Source organism: Fusarium verticillioides, chromosome 6, assembly GCF_000149555.1.
Source record: "Fusarium verticillioides 7600 chromosome 6, whole genome shotgun sequence".
Lineage (NCBI taxonomy): Eukaryota > Fungi > Ascomycota > Sordariomycetes > Hypocreales > Nectriaceae > Fusarium > Fusarium verticillioides.
The window spans coordinates 2,756,569-2,773,166 of NC_031680.1; the positions used below are offsets into that span (position 1 = coordinate 2,756,569).

The window sequence follows — 16,598 nt, forward strand, 5'->3', positions numbered from 1 at the left end:
GCTTCAGTTCGCAATTCAATATAACCGAGCTTGTTGTACATAAGGTAAGTACCCATGGTTATTGAGTTCAACAGCAAAGGGCCAGCCAGATCTGGTCTCATGACGCAATGCCTGTTGTCAATTCATGATGTCACCCAGCACATAACTTAATTTTTCTTATCGATAGGGGTAGTCTACTGAGCAATTATTTGGATAGACTCTTGTTTCTCAGAATGATCCTATTTTCTCTTTCATTAACTAAATTGCATGCATCATCTATTTACTGATCAAACCGAGCACTGGTTTATGAACGAAGCTGTAAAATCGCTCTGTGGTTATGTAAAAGTCAAGAAGTATGTTTGAATTCTGTTACAGCTGGTACGGATACACAGCTTTGAGTTCGCCCAATGGAAGATACAAGAAAGCTCTACGCCTTCTATTAATAATTTATAGTATGGTATGTTATCCTTTACATCACAACTGACCGCCTTTGATAGCTGCAAGTTTATGTCTGTAGAGTCAAGCCGTATTTTCGATGAGGTGCTTCGTGTTTATAACGAAGGAGACAAATGCCACAGACGACCTTAGGAGCCAAGGTTACGCTCTCCTGTTTTCGCTAATCATAAAGGCATGAATGCATATGAAATTCGTTGTCCCATAGCTAACTGAATGGCACAAAAGTAAACCAAATTTCAAGGGAGCTATATAGACAAAACCGTTTAGTATCCTGGTGCACTGGGTCCCTGTGGTGGATGTCCGGATTCCGAAGCACCTCTGTACTGAGGAGCCAAGTGAGGTGCATGGAAATGGTGGCCTTGGGGGGGATACTGGCCTGGTGCCTGCTGCATCGGTTGTCCCTGTTGTCCTTGCAAACCGTTGGAGCCCGGTCGATATGATGCCGATTGCCCTGATTGTCCTTGAAGATATGGTGCCAACGTGCTTTCCAATACCTGGCCCGTCTTCTTTAGCCATTTATCTGCGGAGCTGCTGCCAAATAACTTCCCTCCGCCACCAGCTAGCTTTCCAAGGCCAGGCCGTGGTGGCAGCGCAGGAGGAGGTGCGAAATATGTTTGTGGCGGACGGGGATAGTTGGCAGGGTTATAACCAGCAGGACCTGAACCGAAGCCTGATGTGGGAGCGAAGCCTTGCGATGAAGATGGCCTGGGAGGGAGCGCTGGGGGTTGTAGGCTATTTCCCGGGTGATTTGGCAAGGGGGGACTTGTAGTCGGAGCGTAGGTAGGTTGGGTTGAATACTGAGGCTGAGGAGGATAAGGCCCGGTTGGAGATGGTTGATAAATCGTGGGATTTGCTGGTCCAGATTGTTGTGATCCAGCTCCAAAGCTGGTGTCCGGAGCCGCATATGGAGGTGGGGGTGATTGTGGGATCACTGTCGGCACCGGTGTACCATACGGTCTCGTGTTCGGTTGTTGCACAGGTGTTTGTTGTACATTGGGCCCGGGAGCAATTGGTTGTTGATAAAGTGTGGGTGGGTGAGCGGATGCTTGATTTAAAGTGTTTTGTACTGGTTCTATTGGAGTTGAATAAGTTGGCTGCTGCACACGATAGTTGAACTGAGCCGGAGTGGATTGTGACAAGTTACTGGCCGAAGTGGGCATAACAGATGCCGGGGCTTGTGCAACGGTTGTGTTGGTATGGCTTAATCCAAAGTTATGTGCTTGAACCGGAGTACCATATTGCGGCTGTGCAAATGGCACTCCAGTATGATGAGATGGACCTGGTGATGTCACTGATGAAGGTGCCTGGGCGTACGTCGGGACAGCAACGTGAGCAGCATATTGTGGCTGAGTGAAGGGAATTCCAGCATTCGTCGCAGGAGTTGCTGGCGAAGAAACGACTGAGGATAACTGGACTGAGGGGGTCACAGGCGAGGGAAGATAGGTCGACGTAGATGGAGGCACCGGTTGAGTTGGAGCCGCGTTAGGGATGCCATACTGTGGTTGCGTCTGAGGCTTCGGGGAGGTAGGAAGACTGGTAGCCGGCTTTGGTAGGGTGGCACCCGAAGCTGGAGGGTTTGGAGTGTGGCTCGGAGATGTTGTGGAGGTGATTTGGTGGGAAACTGTCCCGGGCGATTGCTGTTCCGGGGGGCTTGGAGGTGATGCAAGAGGGACATTCTGATCAGGGGACGAAGTGGCAGGATGTGTATTGGATGTTAGTACAGGTGAAGCAGGAGGCTGAGTCGAATGTGGTCTATATGGTCGATATGCATTTAGAGCCGTCGGGGACTGCGAGTCGGTCCTATCAGGCCGGCCTAAAGGCTTGAGTTCCAAATCAGATGAAGCCTGGGCCACTGGAGGAACATACGCCTTGAAGGCAGGAGGGGAAGTTGCATTGGCAGGACGATGGGCAAGCTTCAACGGAGCAGGATAGAAGGCATGGTCCTCATTCTTGAGGACTGGGCTTGAAGGATTGGTGGACGGCCGTGTGCCATGAGGAACCTCTGGGGGGCTGTCATTGCTATCGCCAGGATAGGGTCTGTACACTGGCTCCGATGGCTGGCGGTTGTCTGTCTGGGGTCGTTGCGTCTCTTTTGGCTTACCATCCGAAGATTCGGGTCCGAAGTATGCCCAGGGATTGGCCATGACAGATTGGGATGCAGTGGGTGTATCTTTGCTTTGCTTGTTCTGGTCCTCTTGGCCTTGTTGTGTTGGTTTGGACGCACCCGGAGAATGGAGGGACGACGGGCCATTATGAGAAGTACTAGATTGATTTCCATCTTGACCATGCTGCGGAAGCACTGGCTCGCCGCTCATCTCGAACACGGGTGTTCCATCTGGCCTATGATGAGATGGGGCATCACCGGGACGTCCTGGCTCGCTGTCGAGCTCAGCGATGAATAGGGGAGGCGGATGATTGCCGCCGTAATAAGGGGTTCGGACCATATTTCCAGCAGCAATATACAGTGCTCTTATCCAAGACGATTATATGATGAGATGACGTGTATTCGAGATTGAAAGAAAGGGCCCGATGTTAACTTGGGGCTGTGAAAGAGTTGGGTGAAAGGGAGGCTCTAACTTAACGCCTTGCGGGCTGCCTTGACAAGATGACTGAGTGCCTTGCACTTGACGTGAGTTACCTACCTTAGTAACTAGTGCACTTGCCTGAAAGGGACATAGTTCTGTCGTCTTCATTTCTCTTGTTCTTGTAGCATTGAACCCTGGTCTCAGATAGGCAGTACATACTAAAAATGCCACCCGCATTCCAGTCCAGTGACATGCTGTTCACCCAGCTGAAAGACCGTATGTGCCTTGGCTTTGGTGGGAATTGGTCTCGGGCTGAAGCTAAGCTGCTCATGACAGGGATGTTGTGTCGAATCCTTGGTTTGGCTGAGGAGAAGCTTCTTTCGAAGGTTCGGTTCTTGGCAGACTCACTATCACCGGTAATCTAATCTAAACGACACATACTTCAACTAGTTATGATCTTCGACTCAATTCCTCACTGAGACTACCAACGCACAGTGCAATGGCATTCGTGGAGGCGACGCTCCTTTCTGTTCTGCTATAGGCAACTGTATCGGGTGCCGTGGTGATGGGGACTGCTACGGCTAAACACCGTCCTGTGAACACAATTTTTGCACTGATTTAGGCAATTGGCCTTGGGAGGAGGCTTTAAAATGCGTCGCCGAGATCTCAGGCTTTCGACACTTTGCATCAGCGATTGAACTGTTTGTGTGTACAGAATCAAGCATTCAAATATGCCACAACATCCATCCATGGAAAGAGAAGGTATTTCCCCCATCATTGCACATAGCTTAAAATTCCTTCGTCCATCAACAAGTATAGACATTATATACAGAGTAGAGACAGGGGCATCAGTGCCCAGTTCGCTTTGGACTATAATACAGTAGCTTTTAAGCTGTTAATATTCATTTTACCTTACTTGATAAAAGTCACTTGGCGTTTAACTTATTTGATAAAATTTCACTTGGTGGCTGATCTCCCAATGACCAGTGCTCTCCCACTTAGGCCGATGCGACTCCATGAAAGCGCGCACTCATGGAACTCGAGATCGTCTGAGCTAAAAACCTGGGATTATTCAGTTCTTTCTCTAATTCTGGCTCGTGTGTCAGCTGTCATACTGAGTCCAGGCTCGGCGCAAGACTCATAGAAGTTTGAACCTATCTGAAAAGTGAAGAAGAAATAAGACCTAAGAATCCGAGCACTAGCAACAGGGCGCTTCTAGCCATGTGCTCTCTAGAGTAGCCTCAGGTCTCACAACCTTGACGAATACAGTTCCTTCTACCTGTGTCAGTTTCCTCAGGAGAGTACCAAGAATCAAGACGGTCATCGGCCTCAAGTAGCTACGTGAAATGTGCTCCCTCTGCGCTAGAGTGCGAATATGTGAGATCAAAGAGACAAAATTGGTATGGTACAATATTGCATACTTGAGATACATCTTCCCCTGGGGCAGGGAGCATGAGTGTTATTCTCCTCACAGATGAACGTCTTTCTCAACACAGCGTTACGAGATGCTATATTACAATGTGTCAAAAGTATCAAAGCATTAATGGGCAGAGGCAATATAAAATTTTCTTTCCAACGATAAATACACAGTATTGTGATAAAGGTGGCTTTGACCGATACCGAAGCACTAAATCATCCTTTCTTTCTTCTTCCATTTCCATACTCAATTAATCCATTCTCCAGCTGAACCAACTGCTGCTATGATCCAACAAGCCTATGTTGTGTTCCTAATATTCACAACAGCAGCCAGTTACATGTGTAGCTCACATTCCTGTGAAACTTGTATCTTGCTTTGTAGGATTAATATACAGGAGCCACTAGATGACAACAAGGCTTCAAGCTCCAGCACCTTCGCCAAAACAAAGCTTGCGAGAAAAGCTAGCATAACAGTAAGCTTTGATAAAACAATATTGATGCGAGAGAAAGTGGTAAGGCAACCGCAGCAACTCAAGAGAAGAAAATGGTGGAGTAAATAAGAAAGAAGACACCTCCATCGGATGCCATCGCAGAATGGTATCGTTGAATATGAGACGAACGAACAATGAGAGAACCAATCTCTAATATCGATGATGCAGCTGGGGATGTTTAAAAACAAAAAGGACAGTGGTTTGGTTTTGGGTTTGATAAAAAACAAGGCCGAATAGTCCAAGGATTGGTTTTATTCGTCGTCTTCCTTCGCACCACGTCGCATGCGTTCATTCCATCGCCTCTTGCCAGCACGGGTTTCGTAATGAGGGGCAACAGTTTTGACATCTTGCATGACACTCTCGATAGCAGCACGGGTCTTGTTACGGTAGCAGTCCACTACAAGTTGTTAGTAATCAATTGCCAAAAAGTGTTTGTGACAACTTACATGCTCGCTGCAAGAACACGGTCCGGCCCGCAAAGACTCGGCTCTGCAGCCAGGCCATGCGGTAGCCAAGATCATTAAGACGGACTTCCCTGCCCCGGGTCGACTTCCTCATTCGAGGGATGGCAATCTCGCCTGATGATTCGCCCATGGGAACCTTGACCATCTCCTTACCAGTCCTGTTAACACCGCGGCGACTAGACTCACGGCCTTCGGTCTCTTCGATGCCGTCATCATCATGATCTTCACCAAAGAAACGTGAGCCAGTAGCACTGGGGGGAGGACTTTGCATTTCCCGGGGAAAGTAGCTGCGAGGGAAGACACTGGCACCCTTGCGGAAGCTGTCGGGAATCTCATTAGTATCGACGCCCTCAAGGGTGACCCTGACCCGGAGACGAGATCCGCGAACGTTGTCCTCGACAAGGATGAACTTTCGCTTCTTAGCTTCAGGGATATCCGGGAATAGATCGTCAGGCTCATCAGCATTGGCTTTGCTGTGGCGCTTGGCTGGGACAGCGCCCCCAGAGTGAGGAGCCATATGAGACATTGGCGCACTAGTGGAATAAGGCTGATTATTGTACCCAGTAAAGACATGGGCTGGTCTCACATCGTCACTATTTGGTGGATTCTGACCGGTAGGGGCTTGGTGGTGATGATGTTCGTAGGAATTGCCATCGCCTATGAACATCTCTTGTTAGCTTGTCTCCAAATGCAAATTCAGTTCGTGAGTGCTTATGATGACATGGCGTTGATAGGATGAGCAGCAGCGGCAGCAAATGCAAAACATGACCAAACTCAGAGTATCTAGCTTCAGGAATCAAAGCAGAACGAAGGGGTAAGGCTTGCAAGGTTGATCTAAGTTAGGCAACCCCAAGACAAACGGTAACTTTTAAAGCCAATTGGCAGATTGAACTCGTCTAAGAGTCGCGAAAACCCAGCAGCAAATCAGACAACTAACAGTAGCAGCAGCAACTGTGCAGGCGCGACTTTATGGTAATGTACAGAACTGTGCCAATAAACAAATAAAGAGCTCCTCATAATCCCTCGAAAGCCACTGCGGCATGCTGTATAGATAAGTAACATCCGCCCATGTCGTCTTTGACAGGCAGTGAAATGACAAAGAAAGGAGATGACAAACCCATTTCCCAAACTTTCGAACCGCGAACCGAAACAATGGAGATAATAAAGACGTAGACACAGCCACTACGGCGGAGGAACAGATTTTGTAAGACAGTAAGGAAAAAACAATGTGCGTTTGGTATCAATTAATCAACACAACGTTGGTCAAGCAGAGCTTTTGATGATGCGGTGCGGTGCGATGAGTTGAGGGGTAGCGAAGGGGCAAGGCAGATGGGAGCGTGGAGGCTAAAAAGCCATGTGTAAACGCCGACACGAGTGTCGTTTAAATCAATCACATCTGGTGGAACATACCAACTTCATCTCCTCCACTTTGTCCTGTACCGTCAGGGTGAGCTCCTGGCTGGTGGTGGTGCATTGGTTGACCCATGCTGCCGAGACCAGGTTTGCCCATTGCGGCGGGACCAGGTCCCATGGGCCCTGGACCTCCAGGCATCCCTGAAGGTCCGCTGGGGCCGGGCATGTGAGCCGCACCGGGATGCGGAGAAGCTTGAACCTGTTTGCGCTGGTTCATCTTTGCCATGCGTCGAACTCGCCTGCTGCGAAGTCGGGGATCTTGGTTGCTATTGCGCCAGCTGTCGACCGCTCGCTGGATAAGTCCTCGCTTGCCTCTGAGGGGGACGTTGAGCTCGGCCAAAGCCCAGCCAACACGGTTGCAGTCGGTCTCGTACATTAGGCGGTTACCGCGGTATTGGTCCTTGGGGCAACATGCTCGGGGGTAGACGCAGTTTTCCTGCTTGAATTCTGGCGATAGTTCGTCAATGTTGACCGACTCAACATCACAGCGGATGGTGTACTCCATCTTGACCCTGTCCCTAGAGTACTCAAAGGCTATCCACTGTACACCGTTACCGTCTTGTCGGACAACGAGAGGGGTTGTGGCGGGGATAGGTCCCGGCGCGGCACTGGGATTGACACCGGGCGTGGTGTTCCCTGGGCTCTGCAGTTGTCCGCCGTTTTGAGGGTGGTGAGCCTGCTGCATCGGAGATGACTGAGGCTTCTGGAGCTGCAGAGGCACCTGAGGCTCGATTTTGGGTCGAGGACTACCGGTCATTCCTGCGTGCGCATGTTGTGCAGCATGCTGCGTCATTTGGTTCTGGGGTGCGGTTTGAGACATCATCATAGTGGGCTGCGATGTCATGGACTGTTGGGGGTGAGGCGCATGTTGCGCATAAGGTGAGGCGGCAGCTTGGGGGGGCATAGTCTGATATTGATTCTGCGGCTGGTAGTACATAGATTGTTGAAGATGCTGCGATGGGGGTTGGCCATAGATGCTTCGGTGTTGATCATGTTGCGAGGGCGATGCGACTGAAGCAGGCGAGTTGGATTGAGGCGTATGATAGGACATTGGAGGGTAGGGAGGTCTCGGCATTTGAGCTGCGGCCATCATATCGGAGGTATCTACATTGCGTAATGTAAGTGACTGTCTTGCAACGCGAAGTTCAAAAATGAGATGCTTTCAAGCCAGCAAGAACTTACCTGCGGATGTATCCGCTTGTGGCACCAGGTGTGCTGTAAGGGCTTGGATGGTTGTAGTAGTTGAGGTTGTCCTGATTGCTAGGCGCCTGAGCACTGGTTTGGTAACCTGGCGGAAGGGAATGCGTGGATGAGTACGCGCTTGGATGCTGCTGCTGTGGCGGTTGGTGAGGTTGAGTATGATGTTGCTGGTGAACCACACTCGGGGGTCGCGAGTGTTGCAAGTGTTGGGAAGGCGGATGACCCTGTTGCTGGTGCTGTGGATGATGCTGCATAGAGAGAAGACCCATTAGTCAGACATGGACGTGACGTGATTTAAAAAAAAAAAAAAAATGAAGCTATAAGGCACGGGTCAAAGAAAGAAAATAGTATAAAGTCAAGGACGCGTTGGTGTTTTATTTTCCCCTTGCCAGTACCCAGGTCTGGGGAGCTGGTTTAAGTGGATGTCCCCTGATGAGGACTGGGATTGCACGGGTGAGGCGGGCTAGGCTCGGAGTGGTAATAATGATAAAGCAACCCGGTTCTCGAGGGCTACAGCGAAAAACACGGGATGGAGGGTACCAGGGGGTGGCTATACCTCTTGGCTGGATGTGGTTGGAGAAGAGATTGGCAATTGGTACCTTCAAACTGTCCCCGTCTCGAAGGTTAAAGCTCGTGTGCCAGGGACGAGGAAAAGAGAGCAGGCCTTTGGAGCGCCAGAAGACAAGATCGATCGAACGAAGGGTGTGCTAGAGGGTGGGCGACGGGGGGGAAACGAAGGGGCAGGGGAGCGGGTATTTGAACCAAGATTGCAGTATGGGGATGAGAACAAGGTATGATCCCAAGTGGATAATAGAGAATTGGGCGACTGGGCCATGGGTAATGAGCTGGTTAACGGGATGGCAGACCAGGCAAGTGCTCAATTAAGATGCAACTGTTGAGCCAGCGGATAGGAACCAGGAGTACGAGGCTTGTCTGGCAGTTGAGCGGGCGCCACCAGGTCAGGGTTCAAGTAGAGTAAAATGCTGTCAAGAGGGGAGGGGTCTGCCTGGAAATGGACAGGGATGGTAGGAGAGTGCTGCAAGTGTGCCAGTCCGCGACGAGACCCCTGTCGCAGGATTCCCCAGGAGCATAAATTACTTTGGGATCAAGAGAGCGGAGCGGTGGACAACTAGTGATAACCGTCCTTTCAGGAGGGTTCACCAGCTTAAGCAGTGACAGATATCAGCCTGCAACTCGCAGTCTAAAGCCCACAGCCGCGACACTCAATGAGGGGTGGGAATGAGTGCAAATGGTGTAACCGGGGTGGTGTGAAAGCTCAAAACCGACTTCAAGAACCGGAAAAGAACACTCCAGCTACGCACCCATTCAAACCTCGACCGACCCATCCATCCAATTCTCAGGAAAAGGGGACAGAGGGAGGATACGGGTAAGATGATGAGGATGCGCTGCTGGTAGGTACTTGTCTCTCTGTACCTGCAAGTCGAGGTACTGTTGCGTAGCGTGTGTCGGCAACCCAAGCAGATGTCTCCGGGGAGGACAACGCATGGAAGAAACGTGACAGGGGTCAACTGGGTTTGATTAAGTGGCCAATGGTCGCCTCACCATGGCGCCCAGAAAGGAGGAGCTGCCCAATAGGGAACACGAGAACCGGGGCTAGCCAACGGGCCAGGAATACACCGGGATTGGCTTTTCCCTGGTAGTCCTATTTTGGCCACAGGCGGTGTGGGTAACGTCTTTTCAACCGTCGACTTTCATGGTCCCATCTCGAATCCCCTGGTCATTCGTACTGGCCCGCTCCCAAAATGGCCCGGCTAGATACTTGAGCTTTAACTCGACTGACGCGCAACTGCCATTGACTGCGGGAGGAATGGTGTACAGAATTCCGTCCGGGTCCAGGCACCTGCAGAGTACCACACTTTGATGCGCGAAATCTCGCGTATAGGTGCTTGTTTCCTTCTAGATGAACTGAGCCCTCGAGGCTTGCGACTGTGGATATTGCAGCCTGCTCCTGCAAGAGGCCGCTTGCTCGATATCAATGCAGTACGTCACCACTGGTGACCTAGTGGTGATGCTGATGGACGCAGTGAAAATGATGCATGTAGGCGAGCTCGTGCGTTTAGTTCTTCACGTCGCGTCCTGTTATTGCCTATCTCGACTTTTGACATTTGATGACCGTTCTGCCACACCCTGAATCAGGATGGGCAGTATCTGCAGCCCAGCGCCCCACAGGAAGAGCACCGTCAATACAGTCTATACCCACTTAGAATAGTGTGGTCAGGGTCGCCAAGCGTTTGCTGTTCTGGTGCTCTGGGTCGCGTATTGTCATCTCAAAAAAGAAGATTAAGACGTTTCTCAGCTGAGTTAAGCGTCCTTCTCGGCGTCTTTCCCAAGCATCATCCACCGGATCCTGCTCCGCGCAGCCGGGGCGCGTCATTGATGAGATTTGGATTGTTTGGTGTGGTGGGCATCTTGGTCGGCAGGTTGACTGACACTTGCACTCTCTTGTGTCGCCAGCCTCGCGACCGTTAAGTGGATAGCAGCCAAACTTTGGCCTTGGTGGCGCTTCTGTGGCACCTCGAAACCCCAAATTTTGGGTTTCGTGATTGCTGGTGAAGGGCAGTTGTAACAGTGTCTGCGCAATCCCGTTACGCTCAGAATATGGCTTGACGGCTTGAACAGAACGGTGTGGCTGGTGCATGCGAGGCCACTGGCCGTTTCCCTCAACGCGGTCGCTGAGAAAGATATGTCGCATGTTCCGCCTCAGCCTGGTCCGTCTCCCATTTTTGGGTTTGAAATGAATCTGGTCAAGAAGGCTGGAGCTGTTCAACCCTTCCCCTGATCCCTGCGACGGCCCCGGTCATGGTGAAACAAGAGATACCCTGCTCAGTCCACCTTCAAGCTCCTGACCTGGTCAAGCTTGCGACAGGCATATTGCGCGGGATGCATCTCAAAATCTTGGTATTCCCGGGAACTTGTAGCGACAGACATGCCTCCTCCAGCCTTCACTTGATGCTGGGTCTCCCAGACGCGTCGGTAATCGCGACGCGAATGATTGTCGATGTCATTTGATAGTCGTCACTGAAGTAGCCTAGCCAAGGTTTTGCTCGGGCAATAGATTCCAGGTTCTTGTACAAAATACAAATCGACAAGGCAAACAAAACAATAAGAAGTAGTACTTACAGGATGTATTCCATGCTCCTGCTTGAAGTTGCCCGGCATTTGGCGACTCGACGACATGCTGACAGTCATGAGAAGTAATAAAATTCGTCAACTGTGCTGTGAAATGCTCGTCGTTAGCAACCTGGTGGGTAAAGCGGAAGCGCAGTTTGAGCAGATAGCAAATGCTTTACTGGGATATTCGTTGTAGACCATCGCCAAAGTGGCGTGATTACCAGGCCCGTATAAGCAGTACATTGTCCCTCAGATAGAGCTCCGCCAACCAAAGTCTGGATCTGAATGGAATGGAAGGGATGTGCCTTCGAAGAACAAACTTACCAGAGCTTCCTTCAATTGTTACGGGATGCCAAGTGTCGTTGACTTAGTAGTGATTGACGAGTGAGACGCAGTGGCGCTTTGAGTCTGAAACAGAGTCGCTAATCTAGAAGACGCGGCATGTCAGTTTGGTGAAATAGGATAAAAATCAACTCGGTCCTCTCTCAATTTATTTACGTCGGTAAAAGACTTGGATGCAGGCAATGATGATCGGACGGTCGTCTCCTTAAGCCGTGCAAGAAGCCACTAGTAAAATATACTAGTAAGCCTCTGCGGGCCCTAATTTCGTAGGAGAAAAACGACACCGTAGGACAATTACAGCTCTGTAGCCAGCATCTTTTGCAGCTGCAGCGAGGAGCAAACGGACGATAAAATTCGACGCACCTAATAGTCGCGTTTGAAGTGTTGTAGCAACAGTCGACAAGTAGCGGCTGTGATATCTCTTGAAGGTGGCACACAAGAGGTTGTTGGTAACGTTTTCCACGTGCTGGTTCCAGGAGCGCGGATCCCTGTCAAACTTTCGAGAATTGCTCAGGAGCCGCGACTATAGTGCGGTGCCGGAGGGTCGGTTTGTTTGTCGCGATGACCTTTTCTTTGAAGTGATATGGAGATGTAGTTTGGTCACTACAGCGCAAGGTCTCGTGTCAGTCCAGGTATTGCTTCTCGATCGTTTCGAGATGTTCTATGCAGGTTGAGCACGCACACGTACCTTTTCTGGACGGTGACATCGACAAGGATGAGCTCTGTAGGTAAGACACCCTTTAGCAATGAGCGTGTGTTCGCAGAGTGGTCTGGCAACTGTCAGAAACGGCCAGGGCTCAGCTGGGATAAGGTGATTGAAGAAAACAGCAACAAGAGATCAAGGTAGCGCGGCCCTGCAAGATATACTGCCCCAGCCCTGGCAGCCGACGGTCTCTGGACTTTAGTCATGCCGGGGCCCTTAATTACAGGGCGTGAACCTGAGCGATATCACACTCCTGACTTGGCCTGGCTTGGAACTTGGGCCCGGGAGAGCGGCTTCTGATGCTCACTGGGCAGCAATCACAATAAGATGAGCGGAGACACAATATCCCTTCTTCGCGGCCTGAGCTTGCTGTAATAACGCGCTACCAAATCCGCAATAGCGAGCCTGGTTCGAGCAAGACAAAGCACTTGATCAGTGTTGATGTAATTATGTGCTAGGCCCCAAAACGAGCAAGATTGGGAAGCAAAACAAGACAGATGGCGGCCATGTGAGGGCAGGGGGCGGGGAGCTGCACGGCGGTAATGGCTAACATACCTTACATATCAGGGGTACCAAAGAGAATCCCAGCTGGTTCTGGCTGTGGAAAAGTACCGGCTAGCGCAGCGTATCCGGCTTGATTCGGTACCAGTAACTATTAGTCCCTCAACCTAACTGAACGGACCGTTGGCAAAACGAGACGTCGTAGGCTTCGATGACTGTAGTGGGTGGAACCGTTGCCTGTCAAAGAGACTTGGGACAACGCTAACTCTGGTCGGTGCGGGAAATGGGTGAAGCAGGGAATGCCTCAGTTTGTGACGAAGCGGGAAAACAATGGCCTAAATAGTAGATAACTTCCCCCTTGTATAAACAGCATCTGGTCCTGTAAAGACAAATAGATACCTGAGAGCTTTGCCTGGGGAATAAAAGACCGGCGGTCTGGCCACGGTCCACCTAATTATGCGGTGTTCAGTGAAGTTCAGGTTGTCGGTGATGCTATAAATGTTTCCGTCCCTTGTCGATGATCTCGTGGAATATTGCAGTGCGAGACGCAGTGCGAGATTGGTTGCATACATATGCTTAGATCTTCAAATTGACCTAAATCTTGTGGCAGCACGAGCCTTTGTGGCATGCGTTCGAGGACAAGGGCACATGGATTGCTCCAGATTGATGATCTTGACATGGTCACACGGGTGCTAGAATCGGCATCTGGATGACCAGCATTCGCGTAGCTGGGCACGACCAATCGAAACATTGCGTGAGGATGTGGATGTTAGAGCGACATGCGGTGCACTGGACGATGCGTTGTGCGAGGAGTGGTTGAATATTCCTAGAGCGGAGAGGCTGGCTATAGATGTTGTTCTTTTCTTCTTCTTGTTGCTACATACCAATTTTAATTTGCTCCTCCCTGACCTATGTCAGGACGACAAAAGAATCCATCGGTATCTAAATTGCTGGGATTTTTAAGCTTTGAAACGGGTGTACTGAAGCAGAGACAATTTGAGGGTTGCCTTCTGGTCGTTTACCCTCTTGTGAGACCAGTCTTCCACCTCGAGCCACCGCGTTAAACTTCTCACTAATTTAAGACCAAAACGCGCACCTGGAGGGGACATCAACCCATTGCGTACGTGGCAACTCTCTACTATACAGTATTTAAGCGGTCTGGGAAATTCACGAACAAATTGAATTCTATCGTACTGCCTGGGCGACATGCCAGACCTGTATCTTGATAGATCTACTCTTTTCATGCTGGGGGGCTTGTGATCGTCTAGTGGCCCATACTATAAGCTTGTAACTGCTCTTGGGCATGTCCCTTGCTGTTGTCAGGTTTGTTCTTCTAGAGACATTCTCTCCAGATTCTTTGTGCGGCCAGGGGGGGGGACCCTGGCAGCCACCCTGCCTGACAGAGTTGCTGGTATGCCACCTGGGCCTGGCTACTCGCGGGAGTACGTGCAGATGACAAGCCTTTCAAGGGGCAGGGTTCAACACCAGGTAATGGATTCGGAAAATAAAAATGTGTACAGGGTAGGCAAGGCTACACTGGTGATATGTTTTTGGAGTACATATAGTGAAAGGAGCATGGGAGAAAACATTCGGTATATAGGTAGTGTAGTCACTTGGTTGGTATTATGACTATTGGGTGTTCTGTCTAGTATCGTGGTGATAAACTACCTAAGTCGGCCTAGATAGTACCTTGCCTTGGGTGATAGCTCGATGTGAAATCAAGCGACGTGACCAAGCAAGAATGCAAGTGGAATTGGCAACTCCCTCACAGAGCGCATAGGCAACTGCAAGATTATCATCACAATTGTCGAAACAGCATGACCAGACTGGTGTCCAATGCATGCAATACCTATGCGACCGAGCTCCAAGTTGAGCATTCATTGCATCTTGGTGGGAAGCCCCTGTTTAAGGTTCAACGTCCAACGGTCAACCTCAAAGAAACCGTCGTTACCCAACCCGGTAATTGACCTGAGTGCTGGGAGCGGGAGACCAGGGTTGTCGCGGGTGGTCCGTCGACTCGGAGTTGTGGAGATGGACCACGGGGGGGATGGAGGGTAGGGGGGGAGGCATGAAGCTCAAGGGAAGCCCCTTGCCAGAGCCCGCGGCAATGGATGACCCATGGCAGTTTATAGCCCGTCCATGTGGCATGAGGCAGCTTAAACCTCTGCTGCACATTGATAATCGAAGTGAAGTGTGAATACACAGCGATAATGATGGACGTGGCTTTAAACATGAGTGATCAATACCTCCAGAGAAACGCAGGCTGACGCTGCGTCAACGTATGGACGGAAATTTTACTCAAAACGACGAAATCAGTTAAATAAGCGACCGACGTTACGAGATGACAATCCGAGAGGCCACCAACACCAAATTTGGTATCGAGATACCCACTTGAGAGTCAACCATCATGAATTGGGAACTATCAGAATAATGACTACTCTAGACCTGGAGCAGAGATGTCCCAATCTTGGCATAGGTGCCGCTGATGACTGAACCTTAGAAAGAACCATTTAGCGCCAGCACAAGTCACAACTTAATTTATGCCTGTTTACTCGGTATTCATTCGCATTATGCGCATTCAAGCCAGGGAGAATGTGCATTTATTTCATGTTCCACTGGACTCGCCGCGACGAAGGACAACGTAATACGGACACGGCATGTACGAAGTTGGTGCAACAGTGCATCTCTTTGCTGGATCTATAACACAATGGATGCTAATACCTAGAGAGGCTGGTGGGTAGCGGTGAATGAGGTGAAGGGGGTTATGAGGTGTAAGGCACTTAGGGGTGTAAGGTACCTTTACCTTAGGTACCGACGTGTATGTACCTCGATGTACCTAGGTAGAGAGAGATTCTCCAATCCTGCCCTACGGAAAGCATGACGCCCACGCTCCTGCCAAATCTCATGTGAGTTCGACGGCTTCGAATTGTGGCTCTCCCCTTCGCCAACGGCTTAATTACAAGGAGGGATGCCCCCACCAGAGGCAAAGTGGTGGCTTGGAACATGTGCCGCACTTGGACAGCCTCCCGCGCCTTGTTCCTGACTCAAACATGAAGGTTTTGGACCAACGTCAACAACGACGACGACATCATCACCATCACCATCACCATCACCACTACCACTTTCATGTCAGCCTTGCGAATCGACATATAGCAGCAAACACATCAACATACAGGGCATTTCGCACGCAGATACATAGTAAGATCACGCCCAAGCCTCTCCAGAATATGGGAACACCATCCGTCTCGATCTCGTAGTGGCACTTGAGAGCCTATTGGAGACGACCTCCATCGTTACCCTACTACAGTACGTGCTTACAGTACTCCGTAGCTTGTCATTATTTCGCCAGCTGCCAACGCTCAGCGCTATGGATGGTACTAGCCGTCCCGATGCCTCATGCAGTGCAGGTGGGGGAGTGGTGCAAAGTCTGAGGGACTTCTGGAGTGATGGTGTGTGTGAAGCCTTGCTCTGCAGAAGTTACTATTCCTAACTTGGGCTCTAGTTAATTTTAGGATGCCGCTAAGTCGCCCCAGAGTCAAACTCATCAACATCTCATTTCCCATCTCATGCACGGCTGACAACCTGTGGTCACCAACCTCGGCCATCGCGTTACATGCTTGATGTCGAGTCTGCAGTTCAAGGGACCTTCTCGCTTTGCTCTAGTGTCGATTGTGGCATCCTCAAATAGCATGCAAAGTAACTTGCTGCACTGACTTGTGGTCCCATACTCCCTATGGTGTCTTAATCCACTGAAGCAACTGTTGAAGACAACATGATCACTTTTGCATTACTGCCTATGATTGGAGTTCAAGAAACAGCGCAACGGCATCACCGCCACTGAAGCCGTGTTCCCCGCTGCGCTCCGAGGCACAGCCGAAGGATATCAGGATGGAAGCTGGCTTCACATTCAGCCTACCTCGGAGTTGCAGCCTGAATACGCATCTTCATCGGGATGTATTTGATGAATGCTCAAAGC

General features: G+C 50.3%; 4 protein-coding genes across 4 annotated transcripts; 1 reads left to right on the plus strand and 3 right to left on the minus strand.

Annotated features, from left to right (window-relative positions):
- Positions 1-197: 197 nt before the first annotated feature.
- FVEG_01927 (hypothetical protein) lies at positions 198-3,121 on the minus strand. The gene has a single exon (XM_018888949.1). The coding sequence runs from the start codon at positions 2,877-2,879 to the stop codon at positions 699-701; it is 2,181 nt and encodes a 726-aa protein (XP_018744998.1). The 5' UTR covers positions 2,880-3,121; the 3' UTR covers positions 198-698.
- Positions 3,122-5,118: 1,997 nt separating this feature from the next.
- On the minus strand, positions 5,119-7,837 carry FVEG_01926 (hypothetical protein; the record flags this gene model as incomplete). Its single annotated transcript, XM_018888948.1, has 3 exons — positions 5,119-5,264; positions 5,314-5,988; positions 6,742-7,837. 3 exons carry the CDS (start codon positions 7,835-7,837, stop codon positions 5,119-5,121), a joined length of 1,917 nt encoding a protein of 638 aa, XP_018744997.1.
- Positions 7,838-10,907: 3,070 nt separating this feature from the next.
- On the minus strand, positions 10,908-11,142 carry FVEG_01925 (hypothetical protein; the record flags this gene model as incomplete). The annotated part of the gene is made up of 2 exons (XM_018888947.1): positions 10,908-11,030; positions 11,086-11,142. The coding sequence occupies 2 exons, from the start codon at positions 11,140-11,142 to the stop codon at positions 10,908-10,910; spliced, it is 180 nt and encodes a 59-aa protein (XP_018744996.1).
- Positions 11,143-15,499: 4,357 nt separating this feature from the next.
- FVEG_01924 (hypothetical protein) lies at positions 15,500-16,243 on the plus strand (the record flags this gene model as incomplete). The annotated part of the gene is made up of 4 exons (XM_018888946.1): positions 15,500-15,528; positions 15,798-15,820; positions 15,943-16,071; positions 16,125-16,243. The coding sequence occupies 4 exons, from the start codon at positions 15,500-15,502 to the stop codon at positions 16,241-16,243; spliced, it is 300 nt and encodes a 99-aa protein (XP_018744995.1).
- Positions 16,244-16,598: the final 355 nt, after the last annotated feature.

What these genes read in the sequence shown, in the direction of transcription:
- FVEG_01927 (XM_018888949.1), bottom strand. Translation starts at nt 2,879, where the DNA reads ATGGTCCGAACCCCTTATTACGGCGGCAATCATCCGCCTCCCCTATTC.